Raw genomic sequence first — 20,547 nt, 5'->3', positions numbered from 1 at the left:
ACATTCTAAAGCTGATACGTACTTATTATATAAAGCCAGTACTATGTTGAATTAGGTTCATCTGGGTTGTCAATAATAACTGTTTGATGGGAATTCATCAAATCCATTTTTTGGTGACATACCTTGTTACAGTTTCATGCTGCTATGCAGCACTTCATCAGACTGGCAACCTTGCTTCTTCTTTCCTGATGTTGCTGCCGGTGGCAGTGCCAGAAGCTGGTCGAAAAATATTTGGTAAAAAATAGTTCCCTTCGTCTCTGTTCATGGTGTTTCGCCCTTGTCTCCTGATCCAAATTGCCTTTTTAATCTATAGGCCTCCCTCTTTTGTTCCTGTTGGCCTCCCTTGATCAAATATTAGCGTCATCCCAACCTATGACATAGTTGCATATTGCACAACGTGGTCCGTAATAGCGGATTTATTCATTTTTGTAAGCGATTTCTTTCTCTGTGACTGGGTATGTATACCCCAAGTGCTGCTTTTCCGCTTCTCCTTGATGTTCTTTGAGACGTGTACCAACCAAGCGTGAAGTTTTGCCAAAGTAGGTCTTGTTGCAGTTCTTGCATGGGATTTCATAGACACAGTCTGAGAGAACTGTTTCTTAACAAACATTTTCTACCATCTTCTGGTGCCACCACAGGCAGCAACTTCAGGAAAGAAGAAGAAGAAGCAAGGTTGCCAGTCCCAAAAAAAATGGATTTGATAGTATAAATTGATTGAATTCCCATCAAACAGTAAAGCTAGTACTTTTGGCATTTGACTTGTGAATATCAACCATGTGTTCTTACCTATCCATATGTATTGCCCAGCAACCAATGAGGCTATCCATTTTTGTTCTGCTTTAGATCTGATGCTCACTAAATTACTATCATGTCTGTTGAAAGCAAACACACAGAAATTAACATATGCTATCAAACAAACAAATACAAACAATTGTATACACTATTTGTTGAATAAGGTGTTCATGAGGTACATACATAGACCTGAATATACCAACAAGCAAATATTATACCAAAGATTTAATTAAAGAGGAGGCCCTGCCAGAGCAGTTCTTTTGGGATGAACAAACCTGCCTGGTTATCAAATTAATCAGTGACGAGGTGAATTTGATAGGTGTTTTTATGTTATTGCATCAGTTAGCACCTGTACTGATTTCTTTGGTCCTCATGGACTATCTCTGAAAGTCCCTTCTAAAGTTGACATAATGAGTTCTGGCTCCATACCCTCAATGTATAGACAGCAATAGAATTAAGGTTACTAGTTATGTTCACCCCTGTTCACCCCGAGGACACGGTGGCTCAGTGGTTATGGCCTTGGACTCATAATCTGAGAGCTTGCTCGACGTGCGTTCGAGTCCCCGTCCCACCACCGTGTTGCGCCCTTGGGCAAGGCGCTTTGTCTCGCTTGCCTTACCCCACCCAGGTGTAATGGGAAGCTGTTAGGGGTAGTCACAGTCATTGTACTGTGGAACCCTGTGCCAATTGTAGGCTGCAAACGTGGTTCTGACATATTCTAATGACGGCGGAATAAATGTAAAGTGCTTTGAGGCTATTTACGGCATAAAGCGCTATATAAATATCTACATTTATTTATTTATATATCCTAAACAAAGACAAATATGTCAAAATTAAAACCAGTAGCCATCGTAAAGCCAAGGAAGGAACAAAATAATTTTAATGTTCTAATCAATGGAAAGCACAGCGCTAGTTCTGTAGTGTAACAACACAATAGGGCATCCAATGAGCAATCTGCAACTTCTGAATTTGCTTCTCACTATGTCTTTATTTCTTGACCCAAGCTAAAAGATGCAGCTATTTGCTGCTTGTTCTAATTATTATGACATATCTGTCCTTGTTTTAGATATACAGGGTGTAAATAACTGGTACATAAAGCATTTGCATAAAGAATAGAATCCTGCTGATCACATTGCCACCTCTTAATTTCGAGCCAAACAAATGAGGTAAAATGAAGAAAATTGCTATTTCATTGCAGCTATTACAATGTGTGTATTAGATCACTGATCGTATTATTATCATGATTATTGGCGGAGCTTCACACAGTTGGGATGTTCAAACAAGACGTAAGACAAATAGCAATATGCACACAGCTTATACATCAAGACATAAGACGAATAGCGATATGCACTCAGTTTATATGTCAATGATTCACATGCACGCAATGTGGAATTTAGCCACCACTCGATCAGTGAACTCTGAATGAAACAGGAGATCTCCAGTTTTATTATAAACACTTAAAATTAATTACTGTAATTAAAACACTTCAGGCTTAGTCTTTCACCTGGTATAGTACCAATGGGCATTACAATCATGCAAAGAGTAGAAACTCAAAACTTGAGGGTGTCGCTGTGGAGCAAATCGCACATTATGGCTTTAATTCTTTTGCTGTGTGAATTACATCATCACTAGTGCAGACTTACTGTTCTCTACATATCCTCTGAGCTTCATTCCATGTAGTTTCTATAGTTGACATCAGGTAGCATCTAGCGTTGTTACCATGCCAACCTAGAAAACAATTTGTAAACAAATTCAAAATTTAAAAGACATATAATGCAGAGTAAGAGGTCATGGTCTTCAGACCTCAGCCAGTCTAGTTGAAATAAGTTACCATCCAAGAGCTGCGCTTTATTCTGTGATGATGCACCACTCTTAAAAATAATCAGGGGTGGATAAGTTCTGTTAAAGCTATATTATAACATTTCCATAAGAAATAGAATTGCATTTTTTTTGGTATAAAATGTTAGTTTTCACTGTCAGATATGTCCTCTTTTAATTTGGGCCCAAACAGACAAGGCAATACAAAGAAAATCACTATTTAATACCAGCGTATATGTAGCCAATGCAAGCCACTCCTTCGAACGAGAGTCTTGTCGGCTCTTTTGATATGTCACGACTGCCCGCATGCCATGTACGTGCTGTGTTATGCACATCGTATGCTGCGTTCGACTAATATTTCCATCGTCATAATAAAATGACCGGTTCCTGCAGGGTTTTTTTTCAAAATCTCGACTTTCGACAAAACTACAGCACCTAAAGTCTTGATTTTTGCAGGGTATGTTAGCTTACTAAAGTACATAACAATTGTGTAAAAAAAACAGAATTTTGCAAAATATTGACAGTGTCCTCATCAGCAAATGTTATGGCTTTAATTAAGGTATTTTTGGTCACTATTGACCCATGTTGCACTCTGGGAAGTGTAAGTTTACTTCTCTGGGCTCTTTTACCTTAAGATCCCAACAAGAATGGTCCCTGTCCTTATTTGCTAATAGGATCTTTATTGAAGGGCACATTAAGTTTGTACCCACAATTCCAGTTATATCAGGGGAGCTCATAAGCACCATTAGGCGAATCTTTAGGGTATGTAGATGGACGGTCTGTGGGAGTAGTTTCCTTCTTACCTAAAGGACACCCAGTTGATTCAGGTGGTTGTCTGGTGGGTCCTTGTAGGCCTATAACCACCCAGTCTCTCCACGTCTGTCCATCACACTGGTATACCTTGGCTGTACGCTTATCATGATAAATCTCTCCCCTATTATCTCTGGTACAGCGTGTAGTAAAACTTGTATCATGTGGCTGCATATAGAAAGGAAATTTATACAAAATCATCATTTATGTATGCAGACTGTATTGGGCTATTCACGTTGAAATCCATACACCCCCTGTGGAAGACATGACCTTAATCTCCCAACACAGGGAGTGTGAATTTCAAATGGGGTTACCTGAATGGATGGCTCCATTTCAAATCTCCACCCCCGGTGTGGGAGACTAAGATCATGTCTTGCACAGGGGGTGTATGGCTTTTGACTGGAATAGTCTATTATTTGCGTGTCCTCACCTGACAGACCATTCCAAATGTTAAGACAGATTTTTTGCCTTCATAGTTTTGTTGAATGTCACAAATTATTCTGCCGGCCGGGATGAATGGAAGAGTAGACTTGTTTCAAGTCCTTTGGCATCCATAGTTAGTGAATGTAAAATTCATGGAAGCTTTGCCACATCTTCCAAAAATTACTATTTCTTTCCAAAGTTTTGAAGTTAATATCTATTCTTTCAAAATAATTATTTACCATCATAACTTTGTGAAAATCTATTTGACATTTGAATTGCTAGATAGTGGACTTTCTTATCATACTTTACCCCAGGCATACTGTGCACTGCAGGGGTAGTGTTTGAGCAAAATGCACGCCATGCCCACAAGGTATACTTCCTCCCTAGCTCATGTTGCAGTCCTACACAAAAATTCTGACCTGACTAAAAATCTGAGGGAATCTAGTTTACAGTATTATGATACTTCGACCATGGGTCCTAAGAATAGCATGAATAGAGAAAAAGTAAGGAGGAAGACTTGATCAAGGCTAACTGGAAGAGAGTCTTGGACAAGACTATCCCTCACCCTTTGTAAAACTACTCGAACAGATTACAGCACAATGCATATTTTTGCATATAAAAAACCATCATGTTTTTGTTTCCCAAATTAAACATAGCTCAATCCTAATCTTTCTGTCAGAACTAACCAGAAGTGGCACTGGTGCCAGGGGGACATGGGGATGGGGTGGGGGTGCAAATGCTTACCCAGTCAGAACTCTCCCCAGTTTAAACCCAAAATTTCTTGATTTTACCTCCCGCCATTCACATTGCCCCCCTAAAAAAAAAATCCTGGTGCCACCACCAGAACTAAATGGCAAATAAAATTAAATTTTAATATTTGGCCAATATTTGGTAATAGGGACAAAAACATGCATTTTAGATCATCAAGTCTAAAGACTTATCTTTAGCAAACCCATTTTCTATTCTGTTTACCAGTTATCAAAAATCAGCATAAAATAGTAAGATTAAGAAATAATAGTTTTTTAATCCCAAAAATCAGTGCAATATTTTTTCTGGGCTCTGGAGTACATATAATTTTGTTTCTAGGATGTCATGGATATTTTGGTTGGTTTCCTTGGTAACCTACTAGTAGCTTTACCAACAGGCTATTCCAGAAATTAACAGTACCCCCTACGGATTTTTCATATTGGGATTTCCCAGTATTAATGCTACATAAAAAATTGGGAATTCAAAATATGCTTTAGAATTTGGGAATTCCCAGTGGCATGGCAAAACTGAAATTTTTTGTAGTGATTCCCATGTCTTCTATACCATTTCTGAAGAAACACAACCTTATTGGGGGGGGGGGGGGGAGATTCCCACAACAAAAACTTTTTTTGGGGGGTGAACCAGTAATATCTGGAATAGTGTCAATAATCTCTGTGTTAGCAAGTCTATATGGTTATTATTGGTATTAAATGAACTTTGTCATATTTATGTTTGCACACAAAAATTATCAATCAGTGATAAGCAACATCCAATTTTTCTAAATTTACCTACGAATAAAAGTTTGTCAATTTCATCATGTGATACGTCAGATCTGCTTGATGCCGCTACTGTTTACACAAGTTGTGAATGCGCCATTTTAGGCAACATTTTATACGCTACAAACAAGATCCTGATCATGAATTCAACTGTGCAGCTGTTAAAAGGTAAGGAACTGTTTCTGTATAATACTGGCAGATTTTCACATTTTAATATTATGAATGGATAGTTGTGATAAAGTTGTATATACTTGCCATTCAACAATTGTGTAAAAAGTTTATACACTAAATAGACTACATGTTCCCCTCTCAAAAATAAATAATCTCAAAATAAGTTTCATGTACTGATTTTGCCTTTTACAGGTCTAAAACCCTAAACCAAGATGGCTACCAATGTGAACAAAATCAAGCTGGATACACTCCAGAAAGTTAAGAAAATTGGAAGTGGAGGCTTTGGTGCAGTTTACCAAATGACCTGGAGCAGCCCGCAAGGAAAAGTACAAGTGGCAGCTAAACATCTTTCTGATCCGGACTATCATGAATTGAATATGCTCGCTGGTCTTGATCATCCAAGTATTGTCAAGCTGTTTGGTTATGTTGATGAAGGGATTAATTTTGTGTTGGTTTTAGAGCTGTGTGAAGGTGGCTCATTACGTAGCTATATAGATGAACATGGAGGTCTATCTACAAACCTAGACCAGTTTCTTGATTGGGCGGAGCAAGCAGCCATACCAATAGAATACCTCAGAAGAAAGCAGATCGTGCACAAAGACGTAAAATCGCCGAACTACCTGATAACGCGAGATAATACGCTGAAGTTAGCCGATTTCGGATTGGCTAAGAACATTGACAGAACAATAAGTAATGCAACTGGACGAGCAACTTTTTCCTGGATGGCTCCGGAGCTATTCACTGAGGGTAAACTGTCTCCAAACTATGACATTTTTGCGTTAGCTATTGTGATATGGGAGCTATGGACAGGAAAGTATCCATTCAAGGGGTTAGAGTTTCAAGTTATTGCCTATCGAGTCTGTCAACTGAAAGAGAGGCTACCAATCCCTGCTGATATGCCCAAACCAATAGCTGACTTGCTGAGACAGTGCTGGGATGAGGATTGGCACAAGAGACCAAGAATTGAGCACATTATTTCTACGGTAAGTGGTTCTTGGAAATTACTCCATATTAAGGGTGTGTGCAGAGATTTTCTTTAGTTTATACTTCCTATGACAAGTTGGATTTTTGCAGATCCCACTCTGCACACGATGCAATAATGCAACCTGTCACAAGCCCATGGCGGCCATTTTGGATGTGCAGGGAAGGTGATTTCAAAACTGCTCATGAGGAATAATCATTTGAAATGTTTATGAAGTAATTGTGAAGTAATTGTGAAGTAATTGTGAAGTAATTGTGAAGTAATTTTTATTATGTTTTCCCTCACCATCCTACTGGCAACTCTCCAGGGCAACTCTCAAAGTGTATGAGCCCGAGCCCGAAAATGGGAGGGGTGTACCACACACCGACATCGCCTGGTTAATAATTACATTATACAGCCAGAGACACTGAAATGAATACCCGGGATCGATACACGTAAATGTGCTATGCACGATTGATATTCAGACGATCAATCTTTGGATACCGGGGTAGAAAATGATGACTATCTCCCGTAAATGATTTCGTATAAAGAAACCAGATCTGGTTCCTTGCACTTGAACATATATGTTCAACGGATATGATAGTCATTAGCTTGCGTCTTGAGAAAGAAGCGTGCGTCTTGAACTCATTAACTGACAAAAATATTCTGATTTTCTGATGTGAGCACTCACTCACATGGCGTATACATGTTCACTCACACACAGAGGTCACACACAGCGTAAATATGTGAGCACCCCCTCACATGGCGTATACAAGCTCACTTACACACTAGAGAAGTCAATTACCGAGGTATTGACAGTAGCCTTAGTCGGGATGTCCCTCGCCTCATTATGTGTCTTAAAGGTCGGAACAAAATGGCCATGCGTGGCTGTGGATTTAACCTACCATGGCGATTTCTGCCATGAAGATATCGGGGCGATGACGCTGTGTACCAGTTGAGGGGTAAATCTGCACTTCTAGCTAGTTGACATCATGGGTTACACAAAAATGCACAATAGCATGAACTGAAGTAGGTTTTGGCAGGATAGGGTCATCAAACTTTATCACAGGGACACATTTCACACTTGCTCAAATTGTGTTTAACACCATGTATTCCTCTAGTCATAAGCATTTAGCAAATGTATAGTTTGACCTACCTAGGATGTACCATTCTTGAGTTGAGTTATTGCTAGAAAGGTCAATTAAGGTCACATTTTTGGCTCTATGGGGGTAAAAATATAAAAATCCTTTGACTTTGACAAAAGAAGTGTCAAAATGTTTGTTTTCAATTTATTCAACAATTAAAATAAAGTGTTAAAAAACAAACTAAAATAGTACCAACTGCAGTGAAGTTGTTTCTAGTATTTTGCAGCACTCAGGCCGGTTAGGACTAAGTATAGGCAACAAAACATATCATATTAACATTTTGACACCTTTGGACAAAAATGGAGCACATTCATATTTTTGACCCCCACAGAGCCTAAAATATGACATTGGACCATTTTTAGCAATAACTCAAGAACTGTACATCCTACATAGGTCAAACTATACATTTTCCAAATCCTTATGACTAGAGTAATACAATTGGTATGGTTTTTACACAATTTGAGCAAGTTTGAAATTTGACCTTGTAAAGTTCAATGACCTTTACCTGCCAAAATATACTCCAGTTCAATTGCTATAATGCATTTTTGTGTAACCCATGATGTCAGTTACCTATGGTAGCAGTGCAGCTTTGCCCCACCCCTAAGAGGTACCTCCCCCCCTCCCAACCATGCACCCAACTCACCCACAATTAAATCTGGAATTTGTCAATATGAAATCCAACAATAATATTCTGTCAAATACCCCCACATACGCTATGTTTACAAAATACATCATGGAAAATTGCAGAATATAAACATTATTGTTTTTGCTGAAATTTCTGATTTTTCAGAAAGAAAAAAAAACATTTAAACTCAATCCATGACAGTTTTGGACATGTCCAGTCCTGGTTCTAAGTCCTTGATTTAATCAATTTTCTCTCATGCTGTCACATCTTTTATATATCCTAAAACAGATTGCTGCATGTAAACCAGCACTACCAGCACCAGCACCAGCAGTACATATTTGGCAGCAGCAAATCCTAGCTGGTCCTTGGGTGATGGAGAAAAAGTTTGGTTCAAATGGACCAGGTAACCTTCAAGGGTGGGTAAGAGACGTCACAGTTAACCCTAATGGTGATATCGTCATCGTTGATAGGTCTACAAAGTTCAAAGTATTCAGCAGTGAAGGGGTATATAAGTGCAGCATGGATACTACACAAGGACTGGAACCAGGGCAGAGGTCCGAACCATGGCAAATCACTACTAGCTGTGATGGAAGCACTTATTTTTTGACTAATCTAACTAATTGTGTAAAAATTTATAGTGCTGACTGTAAGTTCAAAGGTCAGTGGGTATCCTCATGTCCACATGCATCCTCTCATACACCACATCTAGGTGGCCTGGTAGTAGATGCTAAAGACCATGTGTATGTAGGGGATATTGGGTCAAAGCATATAAATAAACATAAACAAGATGGGTCTTATGTGACTAGTATCAAGGTAGGCATCCAACCACGGTATCTAGCTATAACATCACAAGACACAATCATTGTAGGTGAGTTTGATAAACCTCCCCAGATAGTAAGCAATACAGGACAGGTCCTACATATTCTTAAGCCTCCTACAGATGAGTTTTACCGATGTTATGGAGTTTACTGCTATAGGGATACAGTATTCACACCTACTCTAAAGAAATCATTGAAAAGTGTAATACTTTGCTACTCACTATCAGGTCAATACCTAGGCTGTATTCCAATCAATTATGACTTCCCACTACGCCTTGCAATGACAGCAAATGGTAAAAAGTTAATTGTAAGTCAGCCTGGATATTGTGACATATATGCATTACAGAAGTAGCTCATCAAGGTTTAAAGGAGGATAGTCTGATTTCATCACATGTTATTTCTAATGGGTTGAATGACCTATAAATAACCTGTGTAGATTCATGCTCACAGTATTTCAATCCCATTAATTGTAGGTGAATGGGGTAGAAACTGTATCATTAGGGTGATTCACAAAAAATGAAATTGGTATTTTTCAACAGGATACCTGCAAAATATGAAAAAAATTCAAAAAAGTTTAGGGGGTGCTACCGGTCAATGAACTTTTGTACACAAAGTCAATGGGATTTATGAGCCATTTTCTTTACAACACAAAAAAGCCATGTTAATTTTTCCTGATTGTGCCAAAAATATTTGATCATAGTGTGAGTAATGTCCTTAAAATAAATGCTAAAGAAAATTGTAAAATGTTAACCCGCTTTCCAGAAAATTGCATTTTTGTGAAAACTGTTACATTTGGGGCAAGGCAGTTGCTGGAACAGCCAAAATATTATGGTACTTGGCTAATATAAAGTTGTGTTTATGGGGCTCTAGTTCTTTCTTTTTTAAATGTTTTTTTTTGTTGTTTCTTTGTTTGTTTTTGCTTTGTTTTGTTTTTACTTGATCATGATTAGGCCTATGTGTTGTTTTGTTTTGTTTTGTTTTTGTTCTGTTATGTTTTGTTTTTGTCTTGTTTTGTTTGTTTTTACTTGATCATAATTATGTTTCCTATATTGTATTTTGTTTGTTTGTTTTCTCAGAGCATGTAGGTCTAGTGTAGAAAACTCAAGATGGTATGATTTTTTCTTTTGAAAAAAAAAAGATTCAAATAAAATTATAAAATCTGGAAACAAAAGGCTGAAGTGAAACAGATATATTTGTAAAACTGTAATATGTACTGGGGTGTAGGAAGTTGTGTATTTGTATGTGTTTTTGATGTGTCAAAATGATTGAAATGTATGTAGGTTTGTAACTGTAAATTATGTTATCCATGTGTTGAATGTGTGTTGGTTTGTAATTTTATGTAAGTGTAGTGTAATGTTTAATGTGTAATCCAGTAGTAAATGTGTCTTAGCCACTCTAGCTCTTGTCACAAGTACCTTGCACAAGGTGTAGTTTTGAACTGGCCACTATCCAATGTTGTGACCCCAATTTATATACATTTCTTTTCAACCATGGTGAATCCCCGGGGGTGAATCTAATCCTTCCTGTGGTCAAATTATGGGATAGGCTTTTACGACGGGAATTCATAACAATTAGTAGGTTTTTAGCGGGTTCGCCGTCGGACAAGTTTAGAACTGTCAAGCTTTTTTGGCACGGCCAAAGGGGGGCAAGCAAATTTTGGCAGACCATTTTGAGAATTCACCCCCCCAGGGGTACACATAATTATTGCACCTTGTAGGTGAATGGGGTAGAAACTGAAGCATATATGCATTACAGAAGTAGCTCATCCAAGGTTTAAAGGAGGATGGTCTGATTTCATCACATGTTATTTCTAATGGGTTGAATGACCTATGAATAACCTGTTTCATGCTCGTATTTCAATCCCATTTGATATCAGAGTCAAAAAATGTGGATTTAAAGGCCTGTTGATATATGGTACTGTGTGAATAATAACAAATTACACTTTATGGGTAAGCACTTTCACAGTAGGCATACATGTAGGGTACCAGCACATTTCTATTAGTTAGCTGCCACTGGTATCAGGCCAGTACACAGGGGGTACAGCTGCAATCCCCCCTCCCCATGTGCAAGAGTATTAAAAAAGTCAAACAAAATTTCAATTTGTAAGTGTAGCGAGCAAAAACAAATCAAGGTTTTTCTTTGTTTTTTATGCTTTTTTAGTCAAAAATATGTCAAAATCTTGAAAGATTTTCTTCAAAATATGCACTCTCCTCAGGGGGTGACTGAGATATGTATTCTTTGTATTTATATCACTTACATACATTCCTCAAAGTAATTAAAGGATCAATAAATTTCATTCAGATTATCTTGCACCTAATCAAAATATCTTTCTATATTATGTGGCCTTGTCCATGCTCTACTAAACACTGTTAACCCTAACACTGACCCAGGTTTTTTGCTATCGGAAGTCACAGAAGATCTGAAAAAGTGAAGAAGAAGAATTTTTGACTTGGCACCCCCGGGATTCGAACCTTTGACCCCCCGCATGCCAACCACACAATCATGGACCGGGAGCTACACAGGTTATTGCTGCCCGGCCAGCAATTCCGTGAGCATTTGACACTTAGGGTGATTGCATCATTGTAGACCCTGGGATGCATGCATGCGCAGAATTTTTCATCGTGGTATTCTGTGGTATTTATGGGTGTAAGGGTTAAAAGTCTCTTCATGAACGTTTCATCTGGCACTTAAAACATCTTAAAAGATCATTTTATTTTTGAAAAATATTGAATGAAATTTTTTGATTCTTTACTTACTTTGAGGAGTGTACATTAAAAAAATACATTTATATTATCATCACATTGGGTGTAGTTATAATGTATGTTTTGGTGAATTGGAGATTGTAAGCCTACTATTTGATTCTGAGCTAAAAATGTGCAATTAAATGCCCATTTTAGGATATTATGTGATATTAACAAATCAAATTAATATTGGTGATGTAAGCACTTTCACAGTAGGGTACCAGCCCATTTCAACAATTTATTCTGCAGCCACTGATATCAGGCCCATATGCGGAGGCAGGGGTGCGACTGCACCTCCGTATACATAAAGTTAAAACCCCAATTTTTGCGAGTGTATCAAGGATTAAAAAAATCAGGTTTATTTTTCCCTTATATACATTGATAAAAAATACATTTGTATTATAATCCTTCATAAAATATAACTCATATTGAGTGTACCTGTATAAAATGTAATTTTATAAAATATAACATGTTTTAATATAAGGCCAAAAAAAAAAAATTGTTGTGTTGCCCTCACAAGGCCAAAATCAAGAGGACCGGACGGTCGGATTTGTTTTATTTTTTTTTTATTATATTTTTTTATTTTATAACATGCTATTTCTACTATTTTAAGGTTACAATGAGTGGCTAACAGTATTGTACACTAAATTTTCCACACAAAATTAAAGCATGAGCATTTAAAATGCCAAAGAATTGTTGAAGATGCACTTTTGTTGTGACTGAAAATGTTAAAAATCTGACTTTAAAAAAAAGAAATCTGAATTTGAAATCTGAAAAAAAAAAAAAAAAATTAGGGTCGGTATTCTTTTGTACACTAAAAACTTTTCCAGAATTTTCAAAAATCGGACCGGTCGGGTGAGGGCAACACAACAATTTTTTTTTTTTTGGCCTAATGTTATATATATCTCTAAAATTGTTATCATGTGCCTTGTTACTATGTGATTGCTATGTAAGATGGAAAAACATATTTGAATAAATTACTTTGAATTGAACATTTAAAACAATGAAAATTTGAAGAGCACAGATGACACCACTTGAATTTTATTCCACTTGTGCAAACTTTTTAGTAAAAAAGAAATTTGCATTTTTATTTTACGATACTTTTTACGGTACATGTAGTTGGGGTTGAGTGACCAATGAGGATGCTATACCACCCAATTCTGGCCAATATCTCTGTAATGGACTATTCCAGTTAAAATCCACACACCCCTTATGGAAGGCATGACCTTAATCTTTCACAAAGGAGGTGTAGATTTCAAATGGAGTCACCAATTCAGGTAACCCCATTTGAAATATGCATTCATTGTGTGGAAGATTAAGGTCCTGTCTTCATTATTTTAACAACATTTAAATATCGAGTTATATCAAGGTCATGAAAACATTTTTAAACATTTAATATGCAAAAACACGACAACAACATTTTCAATTTTTTTTTTTTGCAGAGTATTTTTTGGCAAAACATGTTTTGTCAACACTATGTTATTATTATGTTTTGCATCAAGTTTTTAAAAATGTTTTCTGAATGTTATTAAAACATTTTATACCCTTGTAACCTGACATTGAAATGTTTTGTGTAAAACATTTGGTGTTTGCTAAAACTAAATTTGTGATGTGATCAAGCAAAATCAGTTATAAGTCGGAAATTTGGTTCCTTTTGTTTTGGAAACTCTTTAACTGCTCACAACTTTCAAACTGGTTGTCCAAATTCAATGGTTTTTTGCAAAATGAAGCTTTGCCAATGTTGTTTACAATGCTATAAGAAACGGGTGACAATTGAATATATCTGACTTCAGACCGATTTTACTTGATTACAACACATTTGATCATGCAACATTACACTTACCACATCGACTCCTTGTTGTCCTTGCTGTGAACCTTGTCCTGAAATGACCGGCAAAGATTCCTGGGTAAAACCACTGACCGGTACACCGGCAAATTGGCCACTAGAAGAAACATGCTGTTGCTGTTGTCGATTTTCTTGTTGATTTTGGTGTATACCGCCCTCTGGAGTTCCACGATCCTGGTTACTTAGAGGGATGTGTCTTAATCCTGTGCTCTCAAAAGCTCCCTGGTTTGGATCGCCGGGTGGAACGTGTTGAAAAGCGCCCCCTGATGGTGTTTGACTACCAGTTCTACTATTAGTGCTACTGCCTCCTCGACTTTGTACATTGGTAGGCATGGATCCTATACCATGGAACTGAAACAAATTGATTTACTATTGGTAAATTGTGGGATAGGCTTTTACGACAGGAATTCATAACAATTAGTATGCTTTTAGCGGGTTCACTGTCGAACAGGTTTAGAACTGTCAAGCTTTCGTCAGGAGTAGATCTTACTTCTTCAGGACAAAGAACCTAAGTATGAGACATGTAGGCACTCCTTGCCTACTGATGGCTCTGAAAAGAGCCGTTCATTGAAGATTGCCCCTTGGGAACAGTGAACAAGCAGACCTCGCCTATCTGCTAATGAAAAGTTTTTGGTGGCTTCAGAGCTTGACAGTTCTAAAGTTATCCAACGGCAAACACGCTATAAACTTACTAATACCATTGATACTTCAATACTGCTATTTCAAAATGTCTAATATACTGCTATTTCAAAATGTGACCGTACAGCACGAATGAGCCGTAAATGTCCTAAATTGTATTCTGAGTTACAGTGTAAAATGTACACGAAGGTCGTATTCATCGGTATCTCAAGTTGGCGCGACATCTATCTCATTTTGATAGTCAAACACCAACCAATAATCCTATTGTTGAAGAGCTTCTACCTTAGATGGCTATATTATTTTAATAGCCCTGGTCTTTGTTTGCTTTGGCTAAATCCTGATCAAGTTGTGGGTTACCAGGCATTGTATTTTGTTTAGGTATGTATAACCAACAATTAACAATGAGAGAACTTTCTTGAACCTTGTTGACTTGGGGATGATTTGAAAAGCCATATATAACTGGTTGATATTTATTGCCAGCAATGTGGAAAACGCGACACATGTAGAAACGAAAAAAGCTACCATTTTGTTGTTCAACAAACCATAACCCCGCTTCTGGTCAAATGATATACCTGTTTGATGGGAATTCATACTATCAAATCCAATTTTGGTGAATACCCTGTTACAGTTTCATGCTGCTACGCAGCACTTCATCAGACTGGCAACAGGAAAAGTCGGCTGGTCGTGTTCCTTTTGTGGAAGGATTATTAAGAAACACGATGTAGCCACAGCCTTCAAACCACATAAAACAATTCGCAAATTTTAGTTCACCACAAATGATATACCATTTTAAAGCTTATGACGTATATTTTTTAAACACGAAATAAAGCAAAATTGACCGGGAGGAATTTACGGCTTATTCGTCGTGTACGGTCACAAATGTCTAATATACTGTTTAACTGGACATTTTCACAGCACATTAATGCTTGCACCAAATGAAGAAATATTGCACACACAGAAATTTAAAGTACTTAATATATATTAGGCAGAAGTTCCTCATTTTTTTACTCATGAAGCATGTACAATGCTTAAATTCAGAAGTAAGGTCCCATTGGCTAATTGAATCTCCACACAATCATAACAACAAACCGGTAATCTGATTGGCCAATTACGAATCGCCACACAATCATAACAACAAACCGGTAATCTGATTGGCCAATTACGAATCGCCACACAATCATAACAACAAACCGGTAATCTGATTGGCCAATTACGAATCGCCACACAATCATAACAACAAACCGGTAATCTGATTGGCCAATTACGAATCGCCACACAATCATAACAACAAACCGGTAATTTGATTGGCCAATTACACATCAAAACAGCTAAATAAAAGCTTCATTCCGTGCTCATGGTCACTAAGCCCAACTCCTGAACAGAGGGCGCATGTGTAATCCAGTGCGTTTCTTCCGTGGTAGAAACTGTTTGTAGGATAATGTCTGTTGAATACTCATGCCTTCAATAATAGGGCCCTTACAAACATGGTTGGCCCGGCTGGTAAATATCCGGGCAAAAAATACCAGAAGGGAAATACAGGTGTTTTACCGATAAATACCACCATAACAATTATGGGATATACTATGATCAGCTCATAATAGGTGAGAATTACTTGTTTTTTGTTATAGCGTCCATCAATAAAATCCCAACTTAAACCATGCATCAGTCAACAATACTCTTACTGCAGTTTGCGTAGGTGTTGCATCCAGCCTTCTACATTTAATATCAGTCCATGATGTTACTATAATGAAAGACAGGGATAAAAAGAATTTATCACGTCTGATGTCACTGTCAATTACGATCTTTGATTGGTTTACACAGGTTAATAGCGCGTAAAAGGAAGGCCGATCTATCCGGTGCTGATCGGAGAATAGGAATAGCAGCAAATGGCGAAAAATTACATACTTTTACAAGGCAAAAAGCAGCTTTTCTAGGCTTTAACATGGTGCCTTCGCCAAAGAAAGTTTCCTACTATCAAGACCTAACTTTTGAGATGGTTAGCATGTTTAAAGGTGCAAAATTAACAATAAGGCGCCCGGTTGTACCGCCGCGTTCAGCAAGTCATCATCACAACACTTGTAAACAAACCGTGCTCGAATTTGATTGACAGATGACATCAGATGCGATAAATTCTTTTTATCTCTGTCTTTAATTATACGAGTCCTGCCTATTACAAGCTGATCAAAGTATAAGGGGAAAGTACGCATTCACGAATGGTAAAAAAACTCACTGTCCATCTCGTATGTGTGCCATTCCTCCACACGCTGGTTTGTGTATTAGATCCACCTTGACCTCCTGACCCCTGACTTCCTTGTGGATACGGTCCTGGCTGTTGCTGGGTACCTGGAACTGGGTAGGGACCACTGTACACATCTGGTGGACAGCATTCACCATCCGGTTGTCCCGGATATAAAACCGGCTGATCCTGTCCATCTCCATGACCTGGATATACGCCTTGAGGAAACCCGTCTCCACCGGTAGTCTCAAAATATTCACCATTGTAGATTGGCATATCTTGCGGTGGAATCACCGGTCCAAGATACGGACCATTTGGACCCAGATGTGGCATACCGGGAACTTGTTCATCCGGGTGCATTCCGGGGAGAAGAGGTTGACCCGGTTGTGGTACCCCCGGTGGTAGTTCAGGCATCAATGGTCCACCATCTGGACTGTAAGGTAATCCATCTGGTCCACAGCATGTCTGTGTTCCTGTAATGGTGGGACCCCCTGGTCCTTCTTCACCACGGCATGCACCTGTCACAAAAAAAAAAAACAGTTTGTTTATTAATATTTGTGAGATCTGCTCCACGGGGCTAAATTATGACCTTTTAGGCTATCATATACTGAAAACACGAAAGGTCTAGCATACTTGATTCTTAATTTGTGATGCTTTGTGATGTGTATTTTCTTATGTATTTTTATTGTTTTTTTACTCCATATTCCTTTTTTCAATTTCAAATTTGCCGCCTTTGGCACCCTTGGATCAGATCGTATCACATTTAATTTATCTATTTACTAGATATTCTTCAGCATGGGAAAGGAACTCAAACACTTTTTTCTGTTTGGTCCAGTAATATATTGATACTCAGAATTTGGTCAACTGCTCTGTAGCAAAAGCAGATTACAGCTAGCATTATAAATACCATATATAGCATTATAAATACCATATATCCTCGAATAGGCGCCCGCAGAGGCGTTGCATTTTCCAAAAGGGGGCGTTTATTAGAGGTCATTTTTAGAATGATAATTCCTGTTAAAATCATTAGGTAAGCTTAAAACTCATGCTGAAATGACGAACTATGAACTTAGGAACGATGACTTCCGGTTCACTTCCGGGTTTACAATTAGACTTTCACCAAAATTAGCGATCGTGTGTGCACCTTCGTACGCTTACTACACAAGATAGCATGGAAATATCAGCATTTTTTAAACATCGTGGTTGAAAAAAATGGTGGAGGGGCATGTAATTGAAGGGGGCAACTATTAGAGGATATACGGTACGTAGGAAAGCACCAAAGGGGTTGCGAGTGACCGCAACTATACTTGATCATCTAGTATATCAGGTAGGCAATCAAGTTAGCTCAATTGATAAGGTATTTTAAAAGACTCCCGTGTCTTGGTGTGTGGAAATGTGAGTTCGAGCCCTGGTGCAGTTACTGTTTGTTGTTATGAAATAACTGTATTTGAAATTCCCCAATAACATTTTTCACCCTGATGTGGTAGTGACATCAATGCGTTGAGCAGCTGTTTTGCGCATGTATCTATGTGGCGTCTTAAAATGCGTGCCTGTGTACACCAGCACTTTGAGCGTACACAAGTGATTTGAACCTGCGCCCAATGAAATACGCATTGACGTCACTGCCACATCAGGGTGAAAAATGGTATAGGCAAGGAACTAACTTGTTTATTGTCTCGGTTACCCGTATGAGAACTGGCTCCAATGGTTTATTGTGGTATGTATAGGGTGTGCATTTCTTAGCTGAGTCCCTGATTGTTGCTAAATTGTTTATGGTGTGTTTTGGGCCACAGTGGTTAAAAAACATCATTTTGTTTATTGAAAACAGACTTCTACCCCTTCAAAGTGGACTTGTCTGTTTAAAACATTTCACTCAAAATAGTGAACCCGATGCGACTTTTGCAGGGCCTAGATTTCGTCTTGGTTTGCGAGAATCAAAACCCATCATAGTCACTGCACTTACTGTATGATACAATGAGAGAAGTTGATTCTCGCAACCGAATCTTACGAGAATCATTACGAGAATCGATTCTGTGATTCTCGTTGAAATCTAGGCCCTGTTTTGGGACATATGTGACCTGCTACTATGAAATGAGGGTAAAATCGCAAGTTGGTAGTTTCGAAACGTTCCAATTGTTGAGTTGCTGTTTTTTGTTTGAAGACACCTGTGGTCAGTGTCCTTTGTGAATGGGGACATAATAAATATGCTGTAGTGTAGTCTGAATTCAATTTTGTCCGCATTCACAAGGACATACTATTGACTATGCATGTGTCTTCAAACAAAGAACAGCATCTCAACAATTGAAATGTTGCAAAACTCCCAACTTGCGATTTTACGCTCATTTTGTGGGAGGAGGTCATATACCGTAAACGTTTGCCTAATGGCGCTATGGGCTCCCATGACATAACTGGAATTTTAGACACAAACTAAAGTGCCCTCCCATAAAAATCCCCCCCAGCAAATAAATGTACATACCCTTAATTCTTGTTGGGATTTTTAGAGGAGGGAGCTCTCTATTTGAACATGAAATTTACCCCAAGGCAAAGGAGCCCAGATGCACCATTAGGCGAACGTTTACAGTATTCACTAAAATGTGTACTTTTGATGGATGGGGGAATTGCACCCCCTGGTTCTGTACTCACCATCCTTAGAGTCTTTGATGACTACTTTGACCTGGTCATACTCCCCTAGTACTGCATTGACTGGATTACTCAGCATCACTTTAAACCTCTCACGATTCTCCTCCAGATCATCTGGTATGATATCAACGGTCCAAACAGCCTGTGTGTTAAACACAATACAGAAAGGAAGAAATAGGTATAATTAGTAATGTATTATTGCTTGTCCAGACAGCCTGTCAGAGAGTTTTACAAAAATACAAGAAAACAATGAAAATGTGAGCAACTTGTAATACTTGCAACTTGATATACAGATCACAAACATCACCCTCCCCCACTTCTGAAAGTTTGAGAACGGCAAATGGGCTATTCCAGTCGAATAAAAAATTACACCCTCTTTGGAAGACATGACCTTAACCCTAACCGCCTAAGGGTTTTTTGGTGACAGGAAGGGAAAGAAGGAAGGAATAAAGAGAGAAAACAAATAAAGAAGTTTTGTTTGCTCTGGGTGGGATTCGAACCTGAGACCCCTCGCATGCCAAGCACCGGGTCGGCAACACTTTGCCATGGGTGTAGGGCTTCGCTGGCCAGCAAAACCGTGCCTATATATCACTTAGGGCGATTGCGCCACCACACCACGTGGGATACACGCACTAACAGCGCATATATCAAGTAGTATTTTGTAGCACGCCATCCTGTTAGGGTTAATCTATTCAAAGGGGTGTAAATTTCAAATGGGGCTACCTGAATGGGAGACTACATTTGAAATCTACACCCCTATGTGGAAGACTAAGGTCATGTCTGGGGTGGGTGAGTTGAGGGAGGGAGAGGAAGTGAATTTCTGGGGGTAGATGAGAACATGTGCCTAAAAATACTGGAATTTTCAGAACTTTTTTGTTTCGACTGTGAAAAAAACTGGGGTAGGCTAGAAGAAAATAGAGAATGCCTCATGGTGAAATACTTGCTTAATATGCTTTCTTAAAAACTTGCCCACCTTGCTGAAAACACTCACCTGCGACACACCAGGGTCAAATTGGATCTGATTAGCACGATTGGGTGCAAAGTCCAGTCCCTCTTTAGCTGTAAGACTGTGTGATTCTATACCAACGAATGATGACATGAGAAGATTACCAACACGTAGGATACCGATGGAAAGCGTCCCCATTGTCTCGCATACCATAAACTCCTCACGGTTGAAGAGTATTATTGACCAACGGAATTCAAACCTGGAAAAGACAGATTTATGTGAGGAAAAACATGATTATTGATAGTAGGAATTAAAAAAATGATCTTCCACTGGGGCATTTTGGCTATGGGAAAGGAGAGAAGGAAGGAATAAACAGTGAAGATGAACAAAGAACTTGTTTGCTCCCTTGGAAT

The 20,547-nt window shown here is 38.4% G+C and overlaps 1 protein-coding gene across 1 annotated transcript in view; it reads right to left on the bottom strand.

Moving 5' to 3' along the window:
• LOC140146124 (FRAS1-related extracellular matrix protein 1-like) overlaps positions 1 to 20,547 on the bottom strand; it is a 67,371-nt gene that overhangs the window by 1,964 nt on the left and 44,860 nt on the right. Inside the window, exons 7-13 of the mRNA XM_072167880.1 lie at positions 20,180 to 20,393; positions 19,192 to 19,330; positions 16,543 to 17,066; positions 13,671 to 14,024; positions 3,414 to 3,588; positions 2,436 to 2,520; positions 787 to 872 (exon numbers count right to left, since the gene is read on the bottom strand). Of these exons, the coding sequence (XP_072023981.1) occupies positions 787 to 872; positions 2,436 to 2,520; positions 3,414 to 3,588; positions 13,671 to 14,024; positions 16,543 to 17,066; positions 19,192 to 19,330; positions 20,180 to 20,393 (1,577 nt within the window). The remainder of the gene's footprint in view (positions 1 to 786; positions 873 to 2,435; positions 2,521 to 3,413; positions 3,589 to 13,670; positions 14,025 to 16,542; positions 17,067 to 19,191; positions 19,331 to 20,179; positions 20,394 to 20,547) is intronic.

Source organism: Amphiura filiformis, chromosome 2 (assembly GCF_039555335.1).
Source record: "Amphiura filiformis chromosome 2, Afil_fr2py, whole genome shotgun sequence".
NCBI classification, from domain to species: Eukaryota; Metazoa; Echinodermata; class Ophiuroidea; order Amphilepidida; family Amphiuridae; genus Amphiura; species Amphiura filiformis.
This window is presented reverse-complemented; position numbering and strand designations above follow the sequence as displayed.